The 15,403-nt window shown below is 49.2% G+C and overlaps 1 protein-coding gene across 13 annotated transcripts in view; it reads left to right on the forward strand.

Annotated features, from left to right (window-relative positions):
- The window catches only part of Acaca (acetyl-CoA carboxylase alpha), a 268,903-nt gene extending 265,359 nt beyond the window's left edge, over positions 1–3,544 (forward strand). For all 13 annotated transcript variants that reach the window (XM_074046276.1, XM_074046288.1, XM_074046285.1 and 10 more), the window contains one exon: positions 1,207–3,544. In XM_074046276.1, the coding sequence (XP_073902377.1) occupies positions 1,207–1,330 (124 nt within the window). In that variant the 3' untranslated portion in view covers positions 1,331–3,544. The remainder of the gene's footprint in view (positions 1–1,206) is intronic.
- Positions 3,545–15,403: the final 11,859 nt, after the last annotated feature.

Consider the following 15,403-nt stretch of genomic DNA (forward strand, 5'->3'; position numbering starts at 1 on the left):
TTTTTATAAAACTATTTGGAAGATGGGGGATATAACTCAATGGTAGAACACTTGCCTAGTATGAGCAAGGCCCTGGGTTCAATCCCCAGCACCACAAGGAAAAAAAAAACTACTTGGATTACTTCACTTATGGAAAAACTATAAAACTAAGAAAACCCCTGTATATCTGCACAGATGTCTTAATTTACATTTTACCCCATTTGCTTTATCATTTATATGCTTATTCTAAGAATAGGAATATTCTCATAAATAACCATAGTAAAATGTTTAACATTGATTAAAAACTTTGCCTAAAATCAACCATTTGATTTGAGGGTGTAGCTCAGTGGTAGAGCACTTGCCTAACATGTACAAGACTCTTGATTTAGTCCTCAGCACTGTTCTCCATGCCCCCCAAAAAAGTCTGCTGTTTATTGCTGAGTTTGAGGTTGTCTGATGTTTCCTCATGATTCAATTCAGGTTATGCGTTGTGGCTAGAATACTGCATATGCAATGATGTGTTGTTCACCACATCTGGAAGCACATGACGTTCATTTGCCCCTCCTGATGTTAATTTCCATCTCCTGGGCAAGATGTTGCTCCATTTCTCTGTGTAATTACTGATTTGTCCTCTTGCACTTTATGAGCAGTCTGTGGGAAGACTCTGTAAAGTTCATGCAAATATGTTGCTCCTTATCAAAATTTCCCCTTAGATTTAGCGTCCATTGATGATTCTTGCCTGAACCAATCTTTGCAAAATAACTTTCCAGCCTGCTCTCCACAATTGTCAGTCTATCACTTAAATGGTATGAGCAGAAGTCTTCTCTCCAATTCATTTATGTATTCATTATTGATGTAGACTAATGAATTTCTATTTTTCACAACTTAAAATTCACTTTGTACTTATGTTAAATGGCAGCGTGTCCCAGATCTATTCAGCGGGAGCCCTTTTCATGCAGTCATTATTCTCTTATTTGAAGCTTTTCTTTCTTAATTCCTTTGTGACATAGAAAAATGTTTACTGATTAACTTTGTACTACACCTTGGCTGCTGGGGACATTTTTAATGTAGATAAATTAGTAAGGTGAAGCAGTGACTACAGTGTCTGCAGCACGCCATGTCAGCAGCAGGCCATGTCAGCGTGTTTACCAGACAGTTCTTAAGCTACCCCAATCAAGACACTTCTGCCTCTACTTTTGCTTCACCATCTCCAATCTTCCTCTCCAGCTTGGTACAGGCCAATCCAGAGGTTGCCATGGATTCCATTGTCCACATGACCCAGCACATCTCACCCACTCAGCGAGCAGAAGTTGTACGAATCCTCTCCACGATGGATTCGCCTTCCACGTAGGAAGAGCTTCCTGCCCATCCCTGCCCCGTCTCAGGAGAAAAGGGCTAAAGCTGCCTCTTACAACTGAAACCACTGTAATGAGAAGGCACAGGAGACCCAGCACTGGAGTCAAGAGTGGCATTTTGCTTCCCCCTGAATGTTTCAGGTTACGCATGACATCCTGGGACATAGGATCACAAAGCTCCAGTCACACCTACCCCATTCAGTATTTATTACCCCAGCTGTAATGACAGTCCTCTCTCCCTGCACACAAATGAGAAGGCAATGAAGGGTACAAGCATGTACCATGAAGTCTTACTACATAAAAAACAGGGCTGCCTCTCCTGTCCCGCCAGTCTCTGGGCCCCTCCCCCCACAAGGGACTTATGAGCAGTTTCCAGGCATCAGCAGCCCCTCTGCCTCATGAGCCGCAGCCACAGGCAGCAGAGGAGGGCTGGGGCTGAGGGGAGGAGGAAGCCTCAAGTCCATCATTCATTACCCCACCTACATCCTGGCACATACCAGGCACTGTTTAACCACATCAAGATTAAAGCATGAAGTCTACTTACTGCAAGCCCCAGGAGAACTCAGAAATGAGGGAAAAGCCATGATCTGAGAAGCAGACAAAAAAATCAACCAAGTTATTGTTCTGGATTTGGAGACCTCTACCTTGGGGTAACGTGTCTTAGTACACATGGACAGATGGTCAACCTAGCACCACCCTCTTGTCACTACTCAACTACTGATGCACCTAGGAGCTAGAGGCCAGTGTATGAGAGGCCTCAGGCAATGTATTAGCCTGAAGTGGTGGAGGACTAGTCACAGGGGCTGCCTTTTCTGTCACTGATGGAAACTCATGCCACAGGGAGAGTGGGCCAAGAAAAGGGAAGTCTGTTCTTAGGACCTGGAAGGCTGTCACTGTGAGGACTGGAGCTTTGACAGTCAAGAGAAGCTAATGGTACCTATAAGAGTTGCTAATCCCTGTTTCCAGGGCAGCTCTCCTGTGGCTAACATTCCTACTATCCCTGGGCTTTGTCCCTTCCCTGAGTGCAGGCAGCAGGTGCGGCAGGTCTCCCCGCAGCTGCTGAAAGGATCCTGATGACAGCTGTAATCTCAGAACCAGGCACTGGCCTTCCTGGTGTGTGGGGGCTTCCAGGGAATACAGAATTCACGTGACCTTAAGTCTCTTACACCTCAGTTATGGTGCTGCTGTCTTCCAGGCTTTCTGATTCTTCCCCAGCCAGCAGCAGGGGCCTCCTCAGGGGTGGTAGAGAGAGTTTATTTTCAACAACTAGTTTACCCAAAAAAGGAGCTTACTCTCATTCCTCCATTGGTATTCCTAAAGCAAGAGTGGCAGGTGATCAGGGCTGGTATAGTATCCAGTTCCTACAGTGCAGCCAATTCCATTTGTCACTGAAGACTAAGGAGGAAATCACTAAAATGCCGTAGAAGCAGTGGTATGAATACTTCAGTTTGGAGCCTTAACCCTGGAATTCATGCACAAGAAAGAGCCCACCTCTTCTTCAGGAGCACCTTATGCAGATGGATCAACAGGCCTCCTCAGCAGCGCTGGATATACAGCTGACCCCAAGGAGCTGGGGCCTCTGCCTGCCCTGGTAGAAGGTACAAGTGTCTGGCACCTTCAAAAAAGGGCAAGACAATTCTCAGTCCAGGAAGAAGCTTCCACTGCTGCTAGCTATTTGCTTACCTAAGTAGGTAAGGATGGTAATCATCTCTGACCCCACACTTTATTGCAAATACATCAAATCCCACAAGCCCACTGCTGATATGCAGGTATCTATTCCCCAGGAGGCCTGCCTAACATCTCTTCAGGGGTAGGGTGGGCTACATTCGTTTACCCCCCCTTTCCCCACCAAATTATGACACATTAAAGGAATAAGCTTCCTCTCTGGAACCGTAGTGCCTACTCACCCATCCCCAGGACAGGCATTTTTCACATGGAGAAGACAGAAAGAGCCACAGCACATGAGCAAGTTGATATTCCCACAGCCCATTACACATGCAAGTTTACTGAGGCAGGAGGAGGATAAATGATGTATTGACCAAGACTTGCTTGAGCTGAGATTGCCATATTATCTGTTCACTTCGTTCACAAAGCCGCCTTCACTCACGTCAGTGAGAATTCGATGGACATATACCCCGACAAGCAAGGAGCTTCAGTCCAATGCACTGTTTTCACATTTTGTTGAAATAAACCTCCACATTTGTAGAAGAGCCACAGTTTGTAATTTCAATCCATGCCCAGCCACCCAGGCTCTGTTTCACTTTCAGCAGGGTTGCAGGAACTCAGTGGTGAGGTGAGCCCCTCCTTGACCCTACAACTCCAAACACCTTTTGTCTCCTGAACTTGGGGGGAGGCTATACAAAATTGACCTTGGCCTGCCCTAATTGGCTGAATCAAGGTAAAATCCTGCAAGACTATGGAACGCCCTTCCTCTCCCCTCTCCCCTCACCCCTCCCCCAAGCTGAATGTGAATTCTTTAGTGTTGTTTTCCACAGAAAATTCTACCTGCTGAGAGCTGGATGGGGGGTCCTGGTGGGGTAAAAAACAGGCTTAGGGCAGGGACAACAAAGACTGGAGGGGGGCGGAATTCAACCTGTTATTGAGGATAATAACTCTAGATACACGTGCGTGCGCGCGCGCGCGAGCGCACACACACACACACACACACACACACACAGCCCTGAGAAAAACTACCCCAAAGCCTTTGAAGCACTAAGCCTACTTCTCAGAAGTTGAGCATTTTCCAATATACATTGTTATAAATCTGGGACCACCTGACTCTTGTTAGAGATTTTTAGAGGGAGGTTTTAGGTTTTCTTAATACTTTACATAGCTACTCAGTGGATTTTGAAGTCTGGGCACATACTGCACTAGGGGCAGGAAAGTCAGTTGAGATTGTGAACTGAGTCAGCCCTGTCTCAGTTCCTCTCTGGATAGTGAAGGCAGGAACAAGCACCAATCCTGAACAAAGAAAGGTACAGGCCACTAGCAAGCTGGGAGGGGAATCACTGGTCATGGCTGATTCTTAAACTCTGCCATGTTTGTCTCTCTTTGACATGTATAGCAAATGAGAGGATGACTTTTTCTAGTATGAAATAAAATGTAAAGTTACAAAAATACCAGGTTGCAACACTAAGCTAGGTATTCTAGAAAGAAGAGGAAGATACAAGCCTGGTGTGGTACAAGCTTGTAATCCCAGCACTCAGGAGGCTGAGGCAGGAGGATTATGAGTTCCAGACCAGCCTAGGCTACATAGTAAGACCCTGTCCTAAAAAAAACAAATGAGATACAGGATCCAGTGGGAAAATTGCTTCTCTGCCTCCAGTAGCTGCACTAGTCAGTGTGGAGGCTGCCACCCTCCTCCCTAAGCACAAGTATGAGCCAGACCCCAGGGCATGAACTTTCAGCCATCCCTGTGCTAAGCCAGCAGCTATTGATGGTTCTGGGAAAAGTCAGCAAGATTAGTGGGAAATGACCTACTGCCTCTTGGAGCTTGCCTGACAGGTATAGTGCTTTCTTCTGCTGGAGAGTGAAACTCTCACCAGTCTTTCTACTGGACTAAGAGTTGAAAGCCTCCATTGGTGTTACTGTGGGGTAATAAGGAAAAGACTGAACAGCAAGAGTTATATGATATAGTGCTAGGACACTTCTAACTGAAAAGCAAGAACATTGTTGGTATAAATGCTTAATGCCCATCCATGATGGATCTCTGCTGTAGGTAAAGACCACTTCGGGCCAGTCCTGGGGAGAGGCCTAGAGAGGTACTGAAGGTAAACCATTCAGATTGTTGCCCCCTCAGTTCCTGGGCACAAGGTTGCCCACACTGCCTTGACCCACATAATGAGGCAGAAATACAAGGTCCAGGTGAGTAGCACAGACAGACCAACTAGGACTGAAGCCCATTGTCAGAGATGGGGAGGAAACCAGTGTCCCTGGCCAGGATGCTGATATCTGCAGTTGTTCTGGGGACACTGGGGATGCTGAATGGGAGCAGAGCATTTATTTGGGTACTTGGTGGACAAAACACACAGGTGTCAGATCATGAATGCTGGACTGATCTTACGGAGAATAGGGTGCCTCTGATGGTCTGGGTATGGGATGGCTCTTTTCCTTCAACCAAGCTTCCTCCAACCACAGTTTGGTTGAAGGAAAAGAACACCATCCAAGCTTAGCTTCTGTCGTGTGTGTGTGTGTGTGTGTGTGTGTGTGTGTGTGTGTGTGTGTGTATGTGTGTGCATGAATGAGTGTATGTTCTCCTGAATGTGTAACATTGGCTACCTCTGTTAGGACCCGGAATCCTATTCCCCCGAGAGACAGAGAGCCAGGCGTGAATGCAATCAACAAAGCAGAGTTTATTGGACTGGCTAGCCAGGGTCGAGCTCCCACACAGACACGCAGGACCGGTTAGGAAAGCAAGACCCTGAGCCTCTTAGGGGGAAATCTTATATAGACTGCAGTGGCGTGCATATTTTTGTTATCAACATTAGACAAGCAGGCAGAGCACATCCTGCACGTACTTCACATCTTGCTCGTACCTCACATCTTGCTCGTATCTCACATCTTGCTCGTATCTCACATCTTGCTCGTATCTCACATCTTGCATTCCTCACATTCTATATGCCCTAACTGAGCCCTGCCTCATTGCTTATCTTATCTACATGGGATGTTTGGTACTGGTTTCTCCAACAAGGGGGTTGGGGCCCGCTGAGACCTCATATTCCTTTCATTCCCCCCTTTCTTATGGCCTAAATTGAGGAATCATCCTCGAGAGGATGAAGAGCCTGATATTGTTGGCGGAGGACCAGAAGTTGGATAGTATTAATTCGACTTTTGACAAAAGTCATAAGTCGGTTTAGAATCCAGGGTCCTATGGTAACAAGCAGTAGGATGATTATTATTGGCCCTGCCAGTGCAGATAAAAGGGTAGCCAACCATGGGGACTGGTTAAACCAAGACTCGAACCAGCTTTCCCCTGCCTCTTTTTCTCGTTTTCTTTGTTCCAGGCTCTTTCGAAGTTTAGACATGAAGTCACGAACAACTCCGGTATGGTCAGCGTAAAAACAACATTCTTCCCCTAGAGCAACGCATAGTCCCCCTTTTTGGAGGAACAACAAGTCCAGACCTCGTCGGTTTTGAAGTACTACCTCAGACAGGGAAGTGAGGGATTTTTCTAGGTGGCTAATGGAGGTTTCTATTCTCTCTATGTCTTCATCTATGGCTGCGCGCAGTGAAGACATCCCTTTATGTTGAGTAGCCAGGGAGGCTATGCCGGTCCCTGCCCCAGCCACCCCTAGGCTAAGTAGGGTAGCAATGGTTAGTGTAGAAATAGGCTCTCTCTTCTTTCTCTCACCTGTTCCTATATTCCAGTATGAATATAGACTTTCCTCCGAATGATAGAGGATGCGGGGCAGCACAACCACTATAACACAGAATTCTTTAGAGCTGTTAAACACCTTAGTTGATAGGCATGGGGTGAGTCCGGACCGCGAGCATAGCCACCACCCATGGTCCTTTGGAATTACCCATTTAATAGCATTTCCCCAGGTAGAACTGGCGTTAATAACAGTACATAAGTCCCGTCTGTTCTTTGGCACTTTTCCTAAGCAGGTTCCTTGGCCGTTTACCTGCTGTATGGTCAGACCTCTCTTACGGTCTCCCCAGGAACATTGACTAGGGTTTTCCTCAGATGAGGTATCGTGAGTGGTGTTTAGCCCTATTGCCTCATAGAATGGGGGCCTCACATCATAACATAACCAACAGGAGTTAGTCATGTTAGGGTTGGTGTGGTTTAACGTCAGGAAGGCAGCACCCACTAGCTCCCAGAGGGGGTCTTTAGATGCGGTCATGAGACTGGGCCTCACCAGGGGAGGGCTGGTTTCTGATGGTCTTGGAGTTGTAACATTAGCCCGAGCTATGGTTGAGGGAAGGTGGTGAGTTGTGGAAGGTTGGGGAGATGGCTTTACATTGGGCGGCCTAAGTACCTTATTGGGGCCTACTGCTGTGGACGGTGGCCCTATGGGCTCAATTTTTAATCTGACCACTATGGTCGAGCCAGCATGTCCACCATATTTATAAAATACAAGTCCCCATACCTTACCTTGTATCCACCCAGGGGTGTCCTTCTTGCCAGTTTCAGTGAAAGTGACCTTGATTCTATCTAGATCCGTGGGCTGGCATTTATGGGTGGGTATTGGAATTCTGTGCCCCCTTAATATCCCATTTACAAAGGCAAATTTGACTAGGTCTGATTTTGATATCCCCCATTTCCATTCACTATCATTGGATGTGACACATGCCCATGACCTACAGAAGGAGTATTGTATCCCCCCACATTCCTGGTTCTTTTTGTGGCCGGGGCAGGCATAAAACCCATAACGTCGGGCTGACTCCGGGGCAGTAGACTTGTAGGCAGGATTGATGTCTCTGAAGCAGAACTGAAGCTCCGGCCACCAAGTTCCTATGGGGGCAGTGCGAGTAGTCTCGTTGAGGGTGGTATGAGTCTCCCCATCGGTGAGTATCCAGGTTTGCTTATAGGGCTGGTGAGGGTTGGTTTCTGCGAGGCTCCCGCTCTGGGCATTGAGCAAGATCAGAGCGATCAGCCACCCCATCCGTGGCTGCTCCTGAAGGCTCTGCATGTTCCCGGGGCCACAAAAGCTTTAGCTTTAATGGGTTGTCTGGGTGCCGCCGTACAGTCCACTCCTTGACCCCTTCTTGTTTTTGATGATTGGCTCGACGCACGTGGGAGTGGTGGATCCAAGGTCCGATGCCATCAACCTTGAGGGCGGTAGGGGTAGTAAACAGTACAACATAAGGTCCTTTCCATCTAGGCTCTAGGGTTTTGGACTGATGCCTTTTAACCCATACCATGTCACCCGGGACTATGCCATGTTCCGGAGCCGGGTCCCTCTTAACAGCGTGGTATGCTTGAATTAAGGGCCAAATCCGTTGTTGCACTTTAGCTAAAGCCTGCAACATGGTCAGGTAATTTGGGGCCAGATCACCTAGTTCTGGGCTTAAGGTCCTCTGAATGATGGGGGGTGGAGCCCCATACAGGATCTCAAAGGGAGTTAGCCCATGGACATAGGGGGAGTTCCGGACTCGGAAGATGGCCAAGGGAAGGAGCGTCACCCAATCACCGCCAGTCTCCAGGGCCAATTTGGCTAAAGTCTCCTTTAGTGTCCTATTCATCCTTTCTACTTGCCCTGAGCTCTGGGGGTTATATTCACAATGTAGCTTCCAATTGGCCCCCATAGTCTGGGCTAGTCCCTGCAGGACCTTACTAACAAAAGCCGGACCGTTATCTGACCCAATTGCCTCGGGCACCCCATATCTGGGTATGATTTCCTCTAGCAAAGCCTTTGCCACTACCTGACTCGTCTCCTTCTTTGTAGGAAAAGCCTCCACCCAGCCTGAAAAGGTATCTATGAATACCAGCAAATATTTGTACCCAAACTTTCCCGGTTTTACCTCAGTAAAATCCACTTCCCAACTTCTTCCCGGAGCCCTCCCCCGTTCCCGAGTACCTGTATGGTGCCCCTCCCTTCGTCCTGGTTTCATGATTGTGCAGCTGGCACAATCTTCCACAATTTGGCGGACTGCTATGGTCTGGTTCGGAAATCGGAGCTGCGCAGATGTCAACAAGTCTAGTAATTTTCTCCGCCCCAAATGGGTGGACTTATGTAAGTTAGCCAACAGGAATCGTCCGAGTTTTTCAGGCAGAATTAACTTGCCTTCCAAGTCGCTTTTCCATCCGTCTTCCCCTTCTCTAAAGGGGGAGTGGGCTCTCATCCAAGTGAAATCCTCTGTGGAGTATTCTGGTCGGGGGGGTAGCGGAGGGAGCTCTGGGACCGGCACGTCTATCGCCGCAACCGTGGAAGGTTGCCCTGTCTCCATGGGAGGACTCACCATTGCTACTCTCTTTGCTTCTTGATCTGCTCTGTTGTTACCGACAGCTTCCGGCGTCTTGGCAGACTGGTGGCCTGGGACATACATCACTGCCACTGCCTTCGGTTTTTCCACTGCCATTAATAGACGCTGGACTTCGGCTAGGTTCTTTAGATGTTTTCCTTCTGCTGTGCGGAATCCTCTTTCGCGATAGATGGCCCCGTGGACATGGATGGTACCGAAAGCATAGCGGCTATCGGTGTAGATATTGACTCGCTTTCCTTTTGCCCTCTCCAGGGCCTCTGCCAAGGCAATTAATTCCGCTTTTTGGGCTGATGTTCCGGGTGGGAGGGCGCTGCTCCATACCGTATTTCCTTCTTGGTCGACTACAGCTGCCCCTGCCCTTCGGGCTCCATCTTGGAAAAAACTGCTTCCATCCGTGTACCAGTTTAATTTGCAGCCGGACAGGGGGGTATCCTTTAGGTCAGCCCGTACCTGTGTAACTTCGGAGAGGAATTCTTTGCAGTTATGGACAGGTGTCTGCAGTTCCGGGTTAGGCAACAAGGTGGCAGGGTTCAGGATTACGGGATCTGTGAATGTGATCCGAGGGGAATCCAACAAGAGCCCCTGGTAGTGGGTGAGCCTGGCATTCGTCATCCATTTCCCAGGGGGTTGTTTAAGGATTCCCTCCACCGGGTGAGGGGCCGTTACCCAGAGGGCCTGTCCAAAGGTTAGTTTATCGGCTTCTCTCACCAGCACGGCAATGGCCGCTATGATGCGGAGGCAGGGGGGCCATCCTGCCGCTACTGCGTCTAATTTCTTGGAAGAGTATGCCACTGGTCTCTTCCAGGGACCTAGCTGTTGGGTCAAGACTCCTTTGGCTACCCCCTTTTTCTCATCTACAAACAGAGTGAATGGTCTTGTAGGATCTGGCAAGGCTAAGGCAGGGGCCTGCAAAAGAGCGTCTTTTAGCTGATCAAAGGCCTGTTGTTCTCTCTCTCCCCAACTCCAATCTGGAGCTTCTTTGGTGGCCTCATATAGGGGTCTGGCTATTTCCGCAAATCCTGGAATCCAGAGTCTACAGAACCCCGCGGAGCCCAGGAATTCTCTCACCCCCCTAGTGGATGTCGGGGATGGGATAGCCAGAATAGTCTGTTTCATGGCATCAGTCAGCCACCTTGCCCCATCTGCAATCCGATAACCCAAATACGTCACTGACCTTTTACAGATGTGAGTTTTCTTGGCACTTGCCCGATACCCCAGCTCACCTAATTCCGTTAGCAGGTGTTCAGTAGCCTTGATGCACTCTTCTCGGGTTTCTGCCGCTAACAGTAAGTCATCAACATACTGTAATAGAGTGACTCGTGGGTGGCTCCGACGAAAAGGTTCCAGGTCCTGGCTCAGGGCCTCATTAAACAGGGTGGGAGAGTTTTTAAATCCTTGCGGCAGTCTGGTCCAAGTGAGCTGTCCGGATTGGCCCCCATCTTCTTGCCATTCGAAAGCAAATAGCGGCTGACTAATTTCTGACAATGGAATGCTGAAGAAAGCATCTTTCAAATCAAGGGTTGTATACCATACTTGCGAGGGGGGTAGGTGGCTGAGCAAGGTATAGGGATTTGGAACGGTGGGATGAATGTCCTCCGTCCGCTCGTTTACCTTTCGTAGGTCTTGCACAGGCCTATAGTCCCCGCTTCCCGGCTTTCGGACGGGGAGCAGAGGAGTATTCCAGGCAGACTGACAAGGTCGCAGTACTCCTTCCTTTATTAGCCTGTGGATATGAGGGGCTATGCCTCTTCGGGCCTCCTCAGGCATAGGATACTGTTTCACCCGAATGGGGAGAGCAGAAGCCTTCAATTGTATAACTACGGGCGGGAGGTGTTTGGCGAGGCCGGTTCCCGCAGTCTCCGCCCAGGCCGTGGGAAATCTTTTTACCCAATGAGTCATGTCCCCTCCTGGTTCCTGTTGACTCTCAAACAGACGATGCTCGTCAGCCAATGATAGGGACAAGACATGAATCGGGCTCCCTTCTCGATCAGTCACAATTATTCCATCTGGTTCAAAATGGATATGGGCCCCTATTTTGGTGAGTAGGTCCCGTCCGAGCAGGGGAGCGGGGCTCTCAGGGACGACCAAGAAGGAGTGTGTGACCTGGTGTTTTCCTAAGTTCACCTTTCTTTTGGTAGTCCATGTACATAACTGCGTACCGGTGGCCCCCTGAACAACACTTGTTCGTGCCTTGTTCAAAGGTCCATGTGCCTTGTTTAAAACCGAATATTGGGCGCCGGTATCCACCATGAACCCCATCGGCTTCCCCTCCACATGCATTGTTACCCAGGACTCGGGGAGGGGGTCTGAGCCCCGTCTCCTTCAGTCCTCTTCTCCGGCTAGTAGGACTCTGGCCTGCTCTACTGCTCGTTCCCTTTCCCTGTTTTCCCCCGGTCTCCTTCCAAACCCTCTTCTTCCCTTTAACTTAGGACATTCTCTCTTCCAATGCCCCGTTTCCTTACAGTAAAAACAGTGTTCCTTATCCGGGGTCCTGGCGTGGCCCCCTCCTCTGGGTTGGTCCCGGACACCCGCTAGGAAAATACGAGCCATTTCTCTCTGTTGCTTTCGGTTTTCCTTAGCCTGGAACTCCCGGTCCTCCTTTCTCAATTTCTCCTGGGCTTCCCTGTCTTCCTTTCTCTGTCTTTCCTCCCTTTCTTCTGGAGTTTCCCTAGCGGTAAAAACCTTTTCTGCTACCTGTAGCATTTCCCTTATAGTCATCTCCCCTAAGTTTTCCTGTTTATTGAGTTTTCTCCTAATGTCTGGGGCTGCCTGATTAATGAATGAGAGTACCACAGCAGACCGGTGGAGGTCCGCCTCAGGGTCAATCGGGGTGTACTGACGGTATGCCTCATAGAGGCGCTCTAAGAAACCGGCTGGGCTTTCGTTTTCCCCTTGAATGACTGCTTTTACTTTTGCAAAATTGGTGGGCCTTCTAGCGGCCGCTCGGAGACCGGCCATCAGAGTCTGGCGGTAGATCCGAAGACGCTCCCTACCTTCTGCGGTCCCGAAATCCCAATCAGGCCGGCGTAGGGGAAAAGCCTCGTCTATGGCCGGTTGGAGAGTTGTGGGTCTCCCATTATCCCCCAAGACATTCTTCCTCGCTTCGTTGAGGATGCGCTCTCGTTCCTCCGTCGTAAAAAGAGTATTGAGCAGCTGATGACAGTCATCCCAAGTGGGGCGGTGTGTATGCATGATGGACTCCAGGAGATCTATGAGACACTTGGGGTCTTCAGAAAAGGGCGGGTTCTGCGTCCTCCAGTTATATAGATCACTGGAGGAGAAGGGCCAGTACTGAAACTGTTGCCCTCCTCCCGGTCCCCCTTGGCCCACCATCCGGACTGGAAGTGTAGGGACAGTTTCCTCCCCCTGTGTTGATGAGGGGGGCCCGTCTTCCCCCTCCCTTTCCCGGATCCCTCGGGGGCGAAGTCTTCGACCCATTCCTCCTCCTGCTGCCAGTCCTGTTGAGGAGGATGAGGAAATTTCCTCCTCCGGGGCACTGGCTTGGCCAGGGGGAGTCATGTATGGAGGCGGCCGATCTTCCTCTGCCCCTGCGAGGGATGGGTAAAGGGGGGAACTCTCTGGTAAGACCGGAGATGGTGAAGGAGATGCCCTAATTTGAGGACCGGTCAAGGTGGGAAGAGGAAGTTTTTCCTCCTCCTTTATGACCAAGGCGGGCGTAACTGGGGTTTTAGCCCCGGGGGCCGAACTGGAGGGGTGGGTCAGAAAAACTGTTAACCAAGGGGGAGGGCTCCTCACCAGATCCTCCCAAACCAAAATGTAAGAAACTTGGTCTGGATGGCCTCGATTGTCTGGCTGAAAAATGACTGCTTTAACCTTAGTGATCAGGTCTAGGGAGAGGGAACCTTGAATGGGCCACCCGACTCCAAAGGTGGGCCACTCTGCAGAACAAAAGGTGTCGAACTTACCTTTCTTGATGACCAGACCCGCATTTAAGGCCCTTTCTTTAACTTCTGGAAAGTGAGAAAGGATCAGAGACTTTGGGGTTGTTTGTCCCTGTCCCATTGTGGAAGGAGACTCAAACACCAAGAGAGATAGAACAAAAAGGGTAAAGGCAACAATAATTCCACACACACACAACACTCTCCAGCACTCGCTCGGACCGGTCCTTCTCTCACACTGGTGCGCACCCCATTCAACCTCCTCACCGTCCAACTGGGATATCAGGCCGAAAGGCGTCCACTTGACGGGTGGTCGGTCGACTAGCTCAATTAGTTCTTCACCTGGCGCCAGGGTTCCTAAAATGCTCGAGCCCAAATGAGAGGAAAGCCTCTCCCAATAGGACCCTGTGGTCCTCCTTGCGAGATTCCCAGAATGAATCTCCCTGGGGATTGGCCGAATCCCCGCCGCGGCCCAAATGGAACACTCAAGTTCCTCCAAATGAGGGTCTGGGATCCCCTCCCAACGCCTAGGACTTGGGATCGCCCCTGCTTTCTCGCAGGCAGGTTCTGTCTCTCGAGAAAATGAAATCTCGGTGGAACCTCCAAATGTTAGGACCCGGAATCCTATTCCCCCGAGAGACAGAGAGCCAGGCGTGAATGCAATCAACAAAGCAGAGTTTATTGGACTGGCTAGCCAGGGTCGAGCTCCCACACGGACACGCAGGACCGGTTAGGAAAGCAAGACCCTGAGCCTCTTAGGGGGAAATCTTATATAGACTGCAGTGGCGTGCATATTTTTGTTATCAACATTAGACAAGCAGGCAGAGCACATCCTGCACGTACTTCACATCTTGCTCGTACCTCACATCTTGCTCGTATCTCACATCTTGCTCGTATCTCACATCTTGCTCGTATCTCACATCTTGCTCGTATCTCACATCTTGCATTCCTCACATTCTATATGCCCTAACTGAGCCCTGCCTCATTGCTTATCTTATCTACATGGGATGTTTGGTACTGGTTTCTCCAACAAGGGGGTTGGGGCCCGCTGAGACCTCATATTCCTTTCACCTCATGCTGGCCAGAAGCTCTAGTGGGCAGTTAATAAGTAATGGACTAGAACATCTTTATAAATCCAGCATTTCAGTGAGCAATATCTTCCAAAACAGGATTCCTTGTAGTTTGTAGGGGAAAGGGGGTGGATAACAGAGCCTGTGCCCTTAGAGTACTTGGAAGAACACAATGGGCCCCCCCATTAGGAACTGTGAGGAGATCGGATGGACCACAACAGAGAGGGACTGAATGAGTCCCTCTGGTTCAATGATTATTCTAGAATGAGCAGGAAGAACTGGGGGTAAGAGCCCAGGCCTTGGCTGAGCACCAGTGGCTTACTAGCTACTCGGGAGTCTGATCAGAAGGATCATGGTTTGAGGCCATCCTGGACAAATCTATCTTAAAAATACCCAAAACACACACACACACAAACCTAAAGGGAGTGGCAGGGTGGGTCAAGCAGTAGGGCACCTGTCTAACAAGTCTGAGGCCCTGAATTCAAAGCCCAGTAATGAAAAAAAAAAAACAAAAACAAAACCCTCAGGCCTTGAATTAGGAAAAAGCTAACAGCATTCTTTCCCATTCTAATTTGTCCTTTGATAACCACTTCAAAGAGCACAGGGGTTGGGATAAGCCTGAGCTGGATCTCCTGTCCTTGGGAAAATTCCTGGCTCCTCATCTGTGAAATGTGGATAAAAGTGAAGAGTTTCTTGAAAATTCACATTAGTTAACATAAATCCAGTCCTAGATGTTACTAGCAAGTTCTCAATACAGGTTAGGTTTCTCCATGCCCTGTCCCTTCCTCAAAAGCAATGCAGCTGAGTCAGAAAACAGACCTGTGAGCTTGGCTGTCTTCACATGGGTCTTCAGCAGCTCAAGGCCATTCTGGAGTCCTGCTTTCACTGGGATGTAAAAGAGTATAATGAGAAGATCCCAGTGATCTCTTCCAGCTCTAGAAAAATTCTAGTTCAGGATCACAGATGAAACTAAAGTACAAATAGTGTCATTCCATGCCAGTGGCATTGCCAGTAACAGCAACTCAATGGCAAATGTTCAAGGAAGACCAGTGCTCACCTAGCCGACTATGTGGTCCTGCTTGGCTCAAGCAACAGTAGCCTAGCCAGAAAGTAGGCAGAAACAGGAAATGGGGGTCTTGCTAAGCTCTTCACAGACTAATTGTACACCTGT

This window comes from Castor canadensis, chromosome 11 (assembly GCF_047511655.1).
Source record: "Castor canadensis chromosome 11, mCasCan1.hap1v2, whole genome shotgun sequence".
Taxonomy (NCBI): Eukaryota; Metazoa; Chordata; class Mammalia; order Rodentia; family Castoridae; genus Castor; species Castor canadensis.